The sequence below is a fragment of the Pelodiscus sinensis genome, chromosome 18 (genome assembly GCF_049634645.1).
Source record: "Pelodiscus sinensis isolate JC-2024 chromosome 18, ASM4963464v1, whole genome shotgun sequence".
Lineage (NCBI taxonomy): Eukaryota > Metazoa > Chordata > Testudines > Trionychidae > Pelodiscus > Pelodiscus sinensis.
Window position 1 is genome coordinate 17,941,942 of NC_134728.1, and position 15,374 is coordinate 17,957,315.

A 15,374-nucleotide genomic window follows, 5' to 3' on the forward strand; every position below is an offset into this window, starting at 1 on the left:
TATATTCAGAATCAGTTTCTTTGCTCCTCCAATATATATCCTGTGTACGGAATCAGTTGATTTAATTTTGTTTTGTTTTGTTTTGTTTTGTTGGAGGGGCAGGGGAGCTCTCCATGCATGTCTGCTTAACAAATCTACTAAAAATGTGTCTGTACTTTGAGTCTGTGGATAAAATGAACCTTTTAAAAACAAGCATCTTCCCAGCCATGAAAAAAAAATTAACATGTTCACCCCAGAATCATATACATCAAGTTTTTTTTGTGTGTCCTTTAGGCACAGTTGTGGGAGTTGTTCTTTACACAGGGAGGGAACTGCGCAGTGTCATGAACACTTCCAACCCACGAAGTAAGGTACAGTATTTCATTGTTGATATACAATTGTAGACTGTTGGGCCACCATAGTACAATGGACTCAACCTGTGGGTTGTGAACTTATTCCTACTTCTGATATTTGATGAAGCTGGTTTTCTTGGTACTTAGCAGTCTGTTCTCCTCAGATATGAGAGATCCCATGAAATCATTACACTGCTTCCTGTGATACCACCCTTCAAGTCCCTGTCTTTTCCAAAGCACCATGAGAACCAAGATTATTTATGAGGTGCATTTGTGAAGATGACTAGTTGAGAAGGAGTCAGCATGCAATCACAGTATTAAAGAGTCTGACAATCTCTGATCTAGCTCTTGCAGAACCATAGCCCCATAGTTGAGTGGGGGGTGTTGGATAGCATTATAAGGTTGTGGCCTATCCCTACTCCCCCTCATTTGTCCCTCCTGGATCTTGAATGGCTCCCAGCAGAGCTGGTTACTGTTTGCTGTCAGTGAAAAAGGTCAATTCAGAGAATTTAACTGAAGCCTGCAAGGCAAGTTTATTGAGAAAGAATTACTCCAGCAGTACAAGAGTTACATCAACCACATAGCTCCTATGTTAGACATAGCAATACATTAGAAACTACACATTCCCTTAAATGAGCCTCTCTTTCACAAACATGCACAGACATTTCCTGTGGTAGCCCCGCACCGTGCCTGCCTGGCAAATAGGGAAGATGGTTACCACTCTACAGACAGCTCCTTTTCTTAAAACTTTAAAAGAAGAGTGATCCTGTAGGACGTAATAGTACTACAGGATCACTTGTTTTGTTTGTTTGTTTAAGTTACAGACTAACACAGCTACCCCTCTGTTGCTTTTCTTCATGTTCATCTCAGTTTTCTGGTCTGATTTCCCAAAGAAAGGCCTTGATTGCCTTGAAAGCACTTTGCTTCATAGTCCCATAATCCACAAAGTGGAGCATCACTGCTTCTTCAGATGCTCAAATTAATGGATCCCATCCACCAATAATTTATTTTGCTTGACTTTTATGCTACCTTTCACATGTCTTTAAAAGCCTGCACAGTTAATGTGTATTTACTAATTTTACGTAATTAGATTGGAAGGGACTAGTAGGGGTGGTATCCAAAATCACCCCACTTTTACTCGTCAATCTGTCATTCTGACTTCTGCGAGACCATCTGCTGATAGGTTATGATGACCAAGTCATCTTGTGCTTCATGCTGGAACTTTGCTCATATGATATTTCCTGACCAGTAAGTCCAGTATTGATAGTACATGCAATCCAGTCTGCAATCCTTGGGTGTGTCTAGCCTACATGCTTCCGTCGACGGAGGCATGTAGATTAGCCAGATCGGCAGAGGGAAATGAAGCCGCGATTAAAATAATCGCGGCTTCATTTAAATTTAAATGGCTGCCCCGCTCTGCCGATCAGCTGTTTGTCAGCAGATCGGGGCAGTCTGGACGCGCCACGCCGACAAAGAAGCCTTTCTTGATCGGCACAGGTATGGCTCGTGAAACCAGGTTTACCTGTGCCGATCAAGAAAGGCTTCTTTGTCGGAGCGTCGCGTCCAGACTGCCCCGATCTGCCGACAAACAGCTGATCGGCAGAGCGGGGCAGCCATTTAAATTTAAATGAAGCCGCGATTATTTTAATCGTGGCTTCATTTCCCTCTGCCGATCTGGCTAATCTACATGCCTCCGTCGACGGAGGCATGTAGTTTAGCCGTACCCCTTGTGAGTTTGACTCATCACATTTACTTCAGTTCACTTGTGCTTAAAGAGTACCCGCTCCCAGAATCCTCTGTTGTTCGGCCATGTTTAAATAATTTCAGGTTATGCTTGCATTATTCATTCGGTAGTGGTCCCACCAATTTGGCACCATCCCAACAGGAGGAAGAGAGGCAGAGGGCTCGATGCGCCACCTCAGACACATAGGTACAACCCCATTGGACTGACTGGAGCTGCCTTCTTAAACTCTGTGTATGTGTACACCTGCTGTTTCAAAGAAAAATGAAACATTATCAGTGAGGGCAGCCATGTAAAGGGTTGTCATGGAGATAATGTTGAGTTTCTGACTGTTGCACAGCAAATATCTAAACATTGTGTGAACTGGGCATCAGCAGCTGAATTGTGTTTGACTTCCAGTCTGCAATTTAGGATACTCCAACGTAGGTGATCTCTTACTACCTCGGACCTGGTCTATAATTGGCTTTTGTACTGTTATAGCGATGTATGTTAGAGGCATGACTTCTTATTTGTTTATTGGTCATTGTATTAGTACAACCCCTAATATTCACTTAGATATAGTGACTTGGCTTATTGTGCAGGCATAAGTTCTATTGGTATAAGCACATTTATGCCAATGTAACTGCATCCAAACTTGATTAAGCTATAAAGATATAATTGAAATTGTCTACACACAAGGTTGTATCATGACCCTTAGTTAAGTTTAGTTCTGTGGATGTTAGTGACCAGTTGGTGATGATATAAGGGACCTAGATCTCTTCACCCAAGTGCTAACAGAGTTGATCACTTCTGAATACTTTTTTTAAAAGGCAATTTACATTAGAAAGTGGCAGCAGCAGGCGTGTAGCACACCGGTGTTTGTGATATTTTATCTATAAAAGTGTAGAAACATGCAGGTTGAGTTGGGGAAAGTGTTGCTTTGAAATGCAAAACAGTCCAGAGATTTAAGTGACGAAATGAAAATGTGTCTGGCGCTGTCCGTCTTGGAACTGTCAGTTGATTTGACTAATGCTTAATCTTAATCCACTTTTAGCTTTGTGTGGTTCCCCATCCCCATATTCTGTAGAGCTCTCATTCATTTAGTGCACTCATTTCTGCATTGGAAATGTATGCATCAGCACCATAGCTCTGTGAGCACATGTACACTTCAAGGCATGATGGCAGCTCCTGCCACACTCTAGTGGATTAACATCTAAATTTATGCTACAGAAAATATTTTATTTCATTTGCTTAGATTGGCCTGTTCGACTTGGAAGTGAATTGTCTCACTAAAATCCTATTTGGAGCCCTGGTGGTGGTCTCGCTTGTGATGGTGGCCCTCCAGCATTTTGCAGGCCGCTGGTATCTTCAGATCATACGATTCCTCCTCCTGTTTTCAAACATTATTCCTATTAGGTAAGCCAATCTATTAACCCTTCCCAGCAACATTTCTAGTGTCCTGCACTTTTAACATACACGTCTAGAATTTTACAATATATAGTAAAACCTGTGTTATCTGGCACACCGGTAACCTAAAAATTCTGGTTATCTGAGGGGGGGGGGGGAAGCAGGATGTGGCCTGCTAGGTGGGCCACAAGCTGTGGGGGGCGGGATGCAGCCTGGTGGGGGAGGTGTGGAATCCAGGAGGCAGAGATGGCAGGGGTGGCCTGCTGGGGATGAGGGAGGGGGGCATGCTGGGAGTGCCAGGAGCCACAGGGGGAGCCAAGATGCTTGCTGCTTGCTTCCAGCTGCCGATCGCCCCTCCCTCAGGTATGTGCTGCGCACTCATCTGAGGAGCGGCCTGGCACTTAAAGGGCCAGTTTCCTTTTTTTATTTTTTGTTTTGTTTTTTGCTTTTCCCAGCAACAGAAATTTGCCGATTTCTACAGTTTTCTGGATGCTTAAGATCCGGATAGTGTAGGTTTTACTGTAGGACTTTCTTGTGAGATCTCCAGAAATGTGGGATTAGAAATGTCTATTTCAGGGACAACCTTTTTCTTGCTCTATAAGCTTTCTTGTTTCCTCGAGGAGTGTTGAGCAAACGTGAAGGGGGCAAGTAAACGAAAGCAAACCACAAACTAGATTTTTTTTTAAACCTCTCTTGTTTTTCAGTTGTTGGATTGTTGTATCCCTGCTTAGATGGTGTGTCCGTTATTGCTGTCACAGGAGCCACTATGTGGTTCTCCCTCAACATCTCCTTGTGTTGTTCAATTCTAATATGGAAGCACCATCCTTTATTACAGCACTTTCCTGTGGCAGATCATGGTGTAGTCCAAAAGTTCACAGCAAATTTAGAATTCTAGTTCTTTGGGACACATTCTCAGATTATATTTTTTTTTTTTGCCTTTTTATTCTTTTTCCCCCCAATATAGCTTACGTGTAAACCTGGATATGGGGAAAATAGTTTACAGCTGGATGATCCGTAGAGATTCCAAAATTCCTGGAACAGTGGTTCGATCCAGCACTATTCCAGAGCAGCTCGGAAGGATATCCTATTTACTTACAGACAAAACAGGTATGCAAGTAAATGAGTTATCAGGAATTTTAGTATCAACAAAAGTGTGAAGAATGTCTTTGGGTAACATTTTCTTCCAACAGTCAAGTAAATGAATTCGTGTGCTCCTTTGATGTGGAAGAATATACAATATCTTATTTAGCAGGGATTTCCTTTTAGAACATGTGGCTCAATACCTTAGTTATATACATTTTGAATCTTGTTGTTGTTCTCCTAATAAAACTCTTCATTAATGGGATGTGCACATATATGAGTAAGAGGCATAGATGACTTTTCACCTCTTATGATTTGTTCTGTGTTTTCCTCATCATCACTCAGAACTGTCAGCTTTTAGCACCTGTTCTGTGAGTATGGGGGGACTGGAATAACTTGCTGCTTTTTAAAGAGAGGCTTATTTTCAATTCAGAAGTTGGCAGAAATATACAAAATTAAAATTCTGTTTTCTCTTTTTTTAAAAAAATTTTCCTCACAAGGAAAAACTGATTTTTTTTTTTTTTTTTTTGGCTTGAAACATGTTTTGACTTGTGAAACCAAATTGACCTTTTCCAGGTAAAAGGTTGAATCAGCATTTCCCAAGTTGTGGGTGTTTGGGGAATAGTTTTGGTGTTTTGCATTATTCAGTGAGCAGTAAATTTTCCAAATATGTTATATCCAAATCTATAGACAACTATTCTTTAGGAACAGAAATCTGTTGCCTACTGGCATGCTAATTGTTATTGTCCCAGAACACTAAGTTAATAGTGAAGCACTCTTAAATGTCATCCCAAACCCATTTTAAGTCAATTGCTAAATTGAAATTGACGTCAGTGGAGTCAGGGTTTCACATGGATATCAATATTTTATTAAGCAGGTTACTTGGTGAATAGTCTCATTTTAATGGAGCTTCTAACCAAGTCCTCTACTGCTCCCCATAAGAATCTATCCACAAGTTTAAAATTCTTTCACTTGATTGCAGCTGCTTGTTATAGTCATTTGGACACGTGTGCTTCCACCTCCTCCTTTCTCTCTTTCTAGTGAAGAGCAAAGAATAGGGGTTGAGTGGAAAATAAGAGTCTGCCTGGACTTGGATTTGGCCTGAAATGCTGCTTCTCTTACAGGAACTCTCACACAGAATGAGATGGTTTTTAAACGGCTTCACCTTGGGACAGTAGCCTATGGACTCGACTCCATGGATGAAGTGCAAAGCCATATATTTAGTATCTATACACAGGTAAAGTCAAGTGTGATTAACTTAACTCTTTGTTCTGAAAGCAGTGAAGAGTATGACAGGTCATTAGGCTGTTCATAAAGGGATCCTGACTATATAGTGTGGAGATTCGGTAAAACACATGGACAGCTGCATGATTAAGTATATATGTGTGATTACCATACAGAGCAGCTGCAGCTGGGGAAAAAAATCCTGATATTTGAGAGTTCTATCCCAAGATTATGAGTGAGGCTTAATTTTACTTAGAAATTGCTGTCAGCCCCCTGTGGAAGGGGCTCCCTGCTGTCAGCTCCTGGCAGCTGGGGCTCTTCTGCCAGTTTGGGAAGTGGAAGGGGGTATCCCTCTGCAGCCCCCCCATTGGTGATGGTGAAGAATCTTAAGAGCCTCATAGGCGAGGCTGCAGGAGGACTGAACTATGTGATGCGAGTAAAGGCTGGTGGGGTGGGAGGGCTGTATTATAATGGTGGGTTCTGTGCAGACAGGTGTCCTAGAATGCTTATGGTGCAGACCAAATATCTACTTTTTAAAACTGGCTATCGCATGGAAAATTCTTCCGTGGCATTCTGCATCTTTTAAAAATGGTGTAAAATCATAGTTCAGGCTGATATAACATCATTTTGTACTTTTGAAACTCGGCAAGTTTGTGTCAACTTTAAATACCAAACATCTCCATTTAAACACTCATAAGAACAGTATCTAATTTTACAAAACAAGACCATCCTAAATAAATACCTCTCAGGGACGCTCAGATCCATGGTGTCTAACCAGTTCTGAAGCAAATTAGCCATGTTCAACTGGGATAATAGCCACATTGTTCAATCCATCTAGCCCCACTAAACCTGCTAAATAGCCACACGTGGCTAGTGTGTTGGATACCATGGGTCTAGATAATACTTTGTCTTGCCATGAATGCAGAGGAGTAGACTAGATGACCTCTCCAGTCCCCTTCCAGTCCTATGACTGTGTGATAAAGGGAGATTTTTTCCATAGCATTCCTTTTGCATTGTACTGAACAGTCCTGGGTCAGTGGTGGTGTCTTTGTTTATGTGCTTGCACTCTTTTGGTTCAGTTTATATAACAAATAGATATCTTATGAACAATAAGGGTGAAAATATTTATTGACTTGTACTGTAGTTTATTTTTCTTTCATCATTCTCATAAATTAGGTAAACCTGTGAGAGAATGCTAGCACTCACTCCTGCAACTTCCTATGAAGTAAAAGTAATGACCACAGCTGTGCCCAAATATATCATGAAGGGCATATCCAAAAATTATCATGAATTTTGTCCATGAATTTTGAACACACATCCTGTTGTCCTAGATTTGTGATCAATAATACATTACAATCTTTTAAAAATAAAAACAAATCCCAATTGCAATAGAATACTTCGAGCCTTCAATTATTATTTGAAATTTGCACTTTAGTACTTTTTTCAGTCTCCTTTAAAGGGAAATAATCCAGTAAAAATCAGACTTAGAACTTTTACCCAACACAATTGAAAGTGAAAGGACTTTAAAAAAAATTGGAACAAATTTATTGTTTGTTTTTATTTCCAATCCAAATGAGTGAAATGAAGAAGGCCAAACAATTTAACTTTTTGGTGCATTGCAATAGAGTGTTTTAAATTCAATGAAAACGATATTCACTAAGAATTAAAATACAGTAAACTTCTGATAATCTGGCACCTTTAGGACCCAGGGGGTGCCGGATTATCAGATCTGCTAAAGTACCAGAAGGGGGGCTATGAGGGGAGGAGGTGGGGGGTCGGCGGGGAACTGCGCAGCGTGGGAGAGGGCAGTGGGAGAGGGCGGCGCTGTGGGACCTGCCTGGCAGCACTCCAGCTGCTATGCCCCCGGCTTCTCCAAGTCAGCCACTGGTCAGTCTCAGTAGCAGTGCACTTGGGGAAGCCAGGGGCAGAGCAGCTCCAATTGTCCGGCTGGCTGGAGCACTTCCAGTTCCAGTTGGTGCCGGACTATCAGGAGTGCTGCACCACTGGATGCCGGACAATTGGAGTTTTACTGTAAATGAGATTGCCAATGGATATGTGGCCTTTTGAGCAGTAGATCTTCATTGTAGTGTGTGCCTCAGGTGTAGTGTATTTGATTCCTTTGCCTCTCAAGTATAGTTTCATGGCTGACATTGTCAGACATCTCAGAATCTTCATGTGTTGAATCTGACTGCCTGAACTACCTCTCTTTTGTTCTTTGGCTTTCACAGCCATTTTGGCATCTGACATTGAGAGCTGCTAGTCAATCTGAATTGCCAGATACTTCCTGCGTATAAACATTTCTCTGTTAACTGATCAGGTGTAGTCTAATATCATCACAGTCCGAGAGGTGAAGAAACTGTCCTAGTAGCTAATTACTTCCTAAAGCATCCGGTGGTAGTCAATGCAGGATGCTAAACTTTAATGGTTGAATGTTTGGGTACACTAAGGGTGTGTCTACACAGCACCCTGAACTTGAAATAAGGTAAGCAATTTACACTACGCAAATTGGGTATCTTATTTCGAATATATTTTGAAATAGCTTTTTTTGAAATTTGGCGTGTCTACGCAGCGCCAGATTTCAAAATAACACGCTATTTCAAGCCATCCCTTATCCCTTGTGCAACGAGGTATACCGAGATGGCGAAATAGGGCACCCGTTATTTTGAAAAATATTTCAAAATACCGGGCGGCTTGTGTAGACGTTGGGTAGTTATTTCGGGGTATTTTCAGTAGACATACCCTTAGTGATTAAATGTGGTTGAAAACAAGTTCACTATTGCTATGAATTTTATGTGAAAGACATTCTAATGTTAGAATGATGGGCAGCAGTTAAAAAAAACCCAGATTTTAGATTTATTAGACACTGGCATTTTGAAGAGAGCATTTAATTGTACAAAATTTGTGTCCTGAACTTCCCATAAATCTTACATATTATAAGTTCTTGTATAAAAAAAAGATACTTTATAATATAAACATTTTCTAGTAACGATTCATTTAAATTGCCCTTCTTATTCATTGCTCTTATTTTTACCATGCTATGCCCTTTGACCTGGAAGTGAAACTTTTGTCCTCTTGACATTAAAGGTTAACAGAGCAGGAAACTAAATTGCTATGTCTCCCCTGTGTGACTAGTATACTTTAGTAATTGTATAATTACCTGAGGAATCTGATTCTGATACTAAAAATAGTATTAAAAATTAAACGAACTTAATTTAAATTTCTCGTTCCTTGTGTGCCCCATCTGTTTTCTGTTTGCAGCAATCATTTATTTATGCATATGAAACGAAACCCAGTTCATTCTGAACCTAAGAGGATCTCAGCAAAATGTGATTTCAGTGAAACACACAATCTGTTGACTTTTGGGGATGCGTGTGTTGTGTTGTGTTTTAGTGAATCTGCAACAAGGAAACCTTTCATCCAAGCTGTGCTGAAGACTCTTAGACAAATACCTTAGGGAATTATTGGGTGGTGGTTTTTTTTTTTTCATTTCACCTATACTTAAGTATATCTAATTTCATTTAGCTGCACATAACTGTGAATTGGTCTCAGTTATTCCCATGATAACATGTACAAAAAAGATGCCTTCATCAGAAATATATCCCAAGGAACTGGAGGTGTGAGTCCATGCAAATAGTATGTGTGTGGTTATAACAGAAGCAAGATCCTTAATGATACTCGAGTATTCTTTATTTTCAAAACTGTCTACGTGTTCTTTTCTCCTTTCTCCTTAGCAGTCACAAGAGCCACCAGCTTCAAAAGGCCCCACCCTAGCCACAAAAGTACGTAAAACCATGAGTAGCCGTGTTCATGAGGCTGTGAAAGCAATTGCCCTCTGTCACAACGTGACACCAGTATACGAATCTAATGGCGTGACCGATCAGGCTGAAGCTGAGAGAGACTATGAAGATTCCTGCAGGGTGTACCAGGCTTCCAGCCCTGATGAGGTGAGACTTGTTATTTTCCTTCCTCCCCTCCACTTTCCTTCCAATGTTTTTAAAGGCTTGAAATAGGCAATTTCTGAAAGAAGCCTCCTTGAAATGTAAGAGCTCTGCGTCAAACCATCAGCACTTGCTGATGCATCCTAAGGATGAATTATGTCACTGTCACATTAGCATATTTTAAAATAAGTCTGTCACTTCTATTGAGAGAAAGCACAATCTAAACCTCTTTACTAGAGGAGTGAATAGGGAAATAAAAGTATTACATGTCAAACAGTAAATATTTTACAAGTGGACAAACCTCCTTGTGTATATATATATTAAACTAATTTTATTTATATTTAGCAAGGAGAACTGCAACTCCTCTTTAGTTTAAGGCAGGCCTATTCCAGGCAAGTCAAATGGCACAAAGGGGGGACCATAAAGTGACCTTACATCTCCAACATAGAATTATTCTGTGACAGGAGCTCCCTATTGGTGCATCTGTGCCAGATCTGGCCCTTTTGTGTGCAGTCCCCCACCTAGATGAGTATGTCCACACTGCAGTAAGAGAACTGCAGCTGGTCTAGGTCATCTGGCCAGGGGCAGATGACGATTTTGCGGGGCCCAGGGCAGCACAATTTCGCGGGGCCCCCCCTTTGACACGGTGCATGCGCAGGTCTTCTTGAAGCACGGGGCCCGGGGCGGCCGCCCTGCTCCTGCATCTGACTCAGTCAGGCTCACGGCTTGGGCTTTTCACAAATAAAAATAGAAGAGTGTAGACATTTGGGCATGGGCTGGAGCCCAGGTTCTGAAACCCAGCAAGGGGGAGGGTCTAAGAGGCCAATGCCCTTGCCTGAGCCTGAATTTTTAGCTCCAGAGCCCAATCCCCTTGAGCCCAAATCAGCTAGTCTGAATTTGAAGACTTGGTGCTGCAGGCTTTTTATTGCTGTGTAGACATATCTTATGTGAAAAGCAGGGTGGAGCCTGTGTCAGAACACAGCTCTGCTTGTTGATCCGCCAATAGCATATGGGCCATATGCCAGAGGTGCAATTTAGAGTAGCTTAAGGGATAAGGGATCTTTCGGAAAAGGCTTTATTTTCTGAAAGATCCACGTCTAGACTGGCACTTTTTTCTGGCAAAGCTCCATGTCGAAAAAAAAGCAGCAGCCATTTTAATGCTAATGAAGCGGGGGAGGTTTAAATCCCCGCTTCATAGCAATTGCGATACGTCTAATTTGCATCCCTTTTCCGAGAAAGGGATGTAGTCTAGACGTAGCCAAACAATGTAACATAAACTGTGAATTATTCAGTGCTAATAATGGTTTCTTAACAGTTTGTTTAGAATAAAATTACACTTCCTTATATCTGCTACAAGACTGAAAATTTTCTTGGAAATTCCATTGATGATACACAGACTTTTGGCTGATTTTGAAGTATTTTTTCTTACTACTTTATATAAATAATTTTTCACTTTTAACATTCTAAGATGAGCTAGGTTTCCTCTTAGTTAAGGGTGAAGAGCTGTTCATATAAGAAATGGCATAATCATTCAAATAGCCTAAGATTCTAAGATGAATCCAGTAATATACATTCTCAAAAGATTGTGGTGATGACTTGCCCTACATTGAATATGCTTATAACCTATTTCCTAAAATTAATCATTCAAATAGGCAATGATCTCCAATCGAGAGGACAGGTTTCCTGACCCAGCTTATAGGGATCATTACAAGCAAATACTTTTGTAAACAAAATTCTTGTGCTCACTATGATATAGGGCATTCATACCTTGATGGTGCTTGGAGTACATCGTGCAAATGCTGCTCCTGAACCATACTTTTGCTCTTCATTTTGCTTCTCCTTAGTATTGCCCCTGCCAATCAACTAATTTTACAGAAGTGCCTTTGCACTGAAATGGGATCTGAACAATTTCCAGATGTTCAATTTCTGTGGTTGGTATTTGAGGCTGTTTCCTAGTGAATTTATTAGCTATTTTCATTCATGGCCTCTGTGTCTTTACCTACATGCTTGTATAGTCTTAGTGAATTTTGACATATTTCCAATTGTAATTCCTGCTTTAATTTTTTTTTCAAATAATGTAGCTGTAGTACATGTTGTTTTTATTTTGTAACTATATTAACTAAGCTCTCTGAAATTATACTTTAGTGTGCATTGTTTTCCTTGTGATGTTTTGAAAAGTGAATCGAAAGTGCTTTCAGAAATTAGATATACTTCATCACAGTGAAGGCATCTCGTCTTTAGGTGTGAACGGTACAAGAATCAGTCAGACATCTACTCTGTGTTTCACAACAGGTGATACTAAATTTGAGACCAGCACTAATTAAACTCTGCAGAAAATTGTGATGCTGTGAAATAGCATTCCCTTTAGGAATCTATGAAAGTCCTTAACAGTCATCTAAAGTCTTCCTTTGAAATTCTAGATCAATAAAATATTAGCATGTCAGGAGAGGTCAGTTTATGAAATGGAGTAAAAAAACTTGTATGCTTGTATTCTTCTTACTTTGGAACAGTGAGGGTAATTTCTACCAGTTGGCACAGGATTAATTTCCTGTAACAGAAAGCAGAATTTCCTAAATTTGTTTCCTGTGCACATTCCCATTTAGAAGTGCTTAAGTATCTTTATTCAGATATCAGTTACAGCCTTGGGGCTCTTGTGATTGTGTCAGTTGTAGCCGTACAGTAACTAACAGAGGAAATGAAATAGATATAATCTGATCAGAGATAAGTGTGCTTCAGATACTTGGGCAAACAGTCTTTAACCCTGGCAGCACTCCATAGCTTCCAGGACATGAAAGAGTGTGCTCCAATTGATTACTGCCATTGTCTGTATTTCTGGACAATCTAGTTGGGACATTTGAAGAGCAACTTCTAACAAGGATCAATTTGTCCCTCTTTAAAATGAAATTTGTTAATCAATATCTATTTCAACAATGGCTAGAGTGATTTAATGACTGGCTGGAGAGTCAAGTGTAGGGAGATGGAATACAGAGTTACAGAAGCAATTCTGACGTTCCAGATATATGTCTCTGCATTGTGTAGTATAGGCACAAAAAGCCAATATCCAGAGATTCCTAGAATGTAGTAATGAAGGTTTATTAGCTGTATTAGTTTCTATTTAACTCCGAACATGGGGAATTTTCTTGTTAGGCTTCTCTCAATGGTCCGAGGCTTCTCTGAAATTGGTTTTACTCTTGCTTGCTTTATATGTACATTCTCCCCTCCCCACCACACACACTCTGAAATTTCCACCCACGCTTCTTTTCCAGTTCAGATGTTTCTCTCAGACAGCACAACTGTGACTTGGTTGGAACACACACCACTTTCACGAGGAGTAACGGTAGTTCGAACTAGGAAACCTAGTTCGAACTACCTAGTTCGTGCCCCGTGTAGCCGTGCTGCACGGGGTTCGAACCAGCGGGGTTTTAAAAATGGCGGCTCCCCGCTTATGCAAATGAAGCCCGGGAAATTCAAATCCCGGGCTTCATTTGCAAGTGCGGTATGCCTACATTACCCCGCTAGTTCGAACTAGCGGGGTAGTGTAGACATACCCTAGGAGACTTAGACCTTCAGAATATTTATCTTGTTTTATTGGTAACCAAACCATTGATTTATTTAATTTTAATTGTGGAGTTCAAGATAACCTTGCTTTTATATCAGTTCTTCTTATGGAATCAATTATTGTAAATGTCCTAGTAAACCACATATACATTTTGTATCTTGTGATGGTTTCAACTCTGTTAATTTTTTTTGTTACTATGGTAATTACTTTTCATTTTGTGACATATGAAAATGTCATTGATGATATATTAGAGCATGGCAGGGGCAAGTGAAGAGTTTTTAAAAAATAAACCTACGCCTCTAAAGTACAACATGTAGTATTCTCTTCTTCTGATCAACAAGACACAAATTAATGGATTTGTATACTTCTGACTAGCCGATTCCTGTAATTCTGATCCTATTCATAACACACCTGTTTGTTGCACTCTTTCCTTAACTGTTCTGATGAAGCTTTTGTGTCTCATGAAAAAAAAATTTAGGAAGCATTTTTTTCTCACTGCATGACACTGACAGTCTAAATTGTAAACTTAAAAAAACAAAAACTGGTCTGGTAGCACTTTATAGACTAACAAAACATATAGATAGTATCATGAGCTTTCATGATCACAGAAAACGGACTACCTCTTTCCTTTTTTGCATTTCTTTCCTTTTACTATAGTTCATGTACTGTAACATTTCTCCTCTAGTCCCAATCCCTGTGTACGAAAATCCAGGTATTTTAATAATTATATTTCCATAAGACTTGCTTGACTGCAAAGGGAACAAGGAAGTTAGTGCTGCCAGGCAACTGCAGATTTCATGCACATGGACAAATTAATGTAATGAAAAAATGAAGTGTTCTTTTCAGTCTGTGAGATTTCAGAGAGTGGCACTGGTGTAACACTGCCTTGTAGAGATGGAATAGAGAGATTAGGTCAAAAAACAGAGGTTAGAAACTTTTAATAAATAATATTAGTTGAGTGTTTATGTATAACAAGAGCAATAGAAAACTGAGATCAGGATCTGATCTAGAGGACTATTAGATAAGAGGTTCTTTTGTTCTCCTCAAACTAGCCTCCTTACTGCTTTAAGGGTGTTTTTGAGATTATATGTGGAACAGAGAATCATGACACCCAGATCCAGTTGGTCAAAGGTATTTAGGCTCCTAATTTCACTAAAAGGCACCTAAATACCTTTCAGGTTCAGGTTCCATTCAATGTCAGTTGGGTGCCTGTATTTTGAAAATCTCTCCATAAAATATTTTCATCATTGTTGTACAGAAGTTTTCAAGGAAAACATTTCTTGGTCTTGGGGGGACTCTTCCCTACTCTGCTCGCTCCCAAAAGAAAACAATATATCTCAGTGGAAGCAATCCTAGGTGGATTAATTTTATTTATTAAAAAGTCGGTTCAGGAGGAGGAGAATTCTGTAGGAAAGCGAAATAAAGCATGTGGTCTTCTCTATCGATAATTCCATTATAATGCTACTACACAGATGCTTTAAAAAACGGCTTTTAGCAACAAGGAGTCTGTCTGAAACTAGGTCTCACTGGCGGAGAAGATTGATGCAAGATATGCAGCTCCAGCTACATGAATTGCATAGCTGGAGTCAACAAATCTTGCATCGATTTTTTTGGGGCAGCCTCACCTTGGGAGGTTGATGGGAGAAACTTTCCCATCGACTTCCCTTACTCCTTGAGACAGCAAACAGTTCTGGCACTAATTGGGGTGCCCTAAGCATTACAAGACCTGCTAAATTGAACCCTGGCAGATCAATTGCTCTAGCATTCATCCTCCAGTAAATGGAAACTTGGCTGAGACCAAGTGCCAGACTCTTCAAATGCTAAAAATACTCAATAAGCCTTAGTTTGTGGGAGAACTTGCCACAAAGAGTCGCACCAATAGTTCTGGATTCAAAATACCTTATTAGCTTGAGGTTCTAATGGCTCATTGAAGTCAGTGGAATCTTTGGATGAGGCCCAATGTGCTGTAGCTGAAACCGTGTTGGAAACATTCGATTTAAATGAAGGTGATGTCTGTTCCTCTTGATGTGTGCCTACAGCTTCCACTGAAGGTTAAAACACCTCCTTCAAGTTGAGAGGATAGCTCTGTGGCAGTGTTGTAGGTATTTTTTTAA

The 15,374-nt window shown here is 40.2% G+C and overlaps 1 protein-coding gene across 4 annotated transcripts in view; it reads left to right on the top strand.

The window, feature by feature from the left end:
- The window catches only part of ATP9A (ATPase phospholipid transporting 9A (putative)), a 111,844-nt gene that overhangs the window by 58,879 nt on the left and 37,591 nt on the right, over nucleotides 1–15,374 (top strand). For 3 of the 4 annotated variants that reach the window (XM_075901191.1, XM_075901189.1, XM_014576705.3), the window contains exons 10-14: nucleotides 274–350; nucleotides 3,308–3,468; nucleotides 4,424–4,566; nucleotides 5,664–5,776; nucleotides 9,495–9,707. In XM_075901191.1, coding sequence (XP_075757306.1) covers nucleotides 274–350; nucleotides 3,308–3,468; nucleotides 4,424–4,566; nucleotides 5,664–5,776; nucleotides 9,495–9,707 — 707 coding nt within the window. The remainder of the gene's footprint in view (nucleotides 1–273; nucleotides 351–3,307; nucleotides 3,469–4,423; nucleotides 4,567–5,663; nucleotides 5,777–9,494; nucleotides 9,708–15,374) is intronic. The other variant, XM_075901190.1, reaches the window with a different exon arrangement.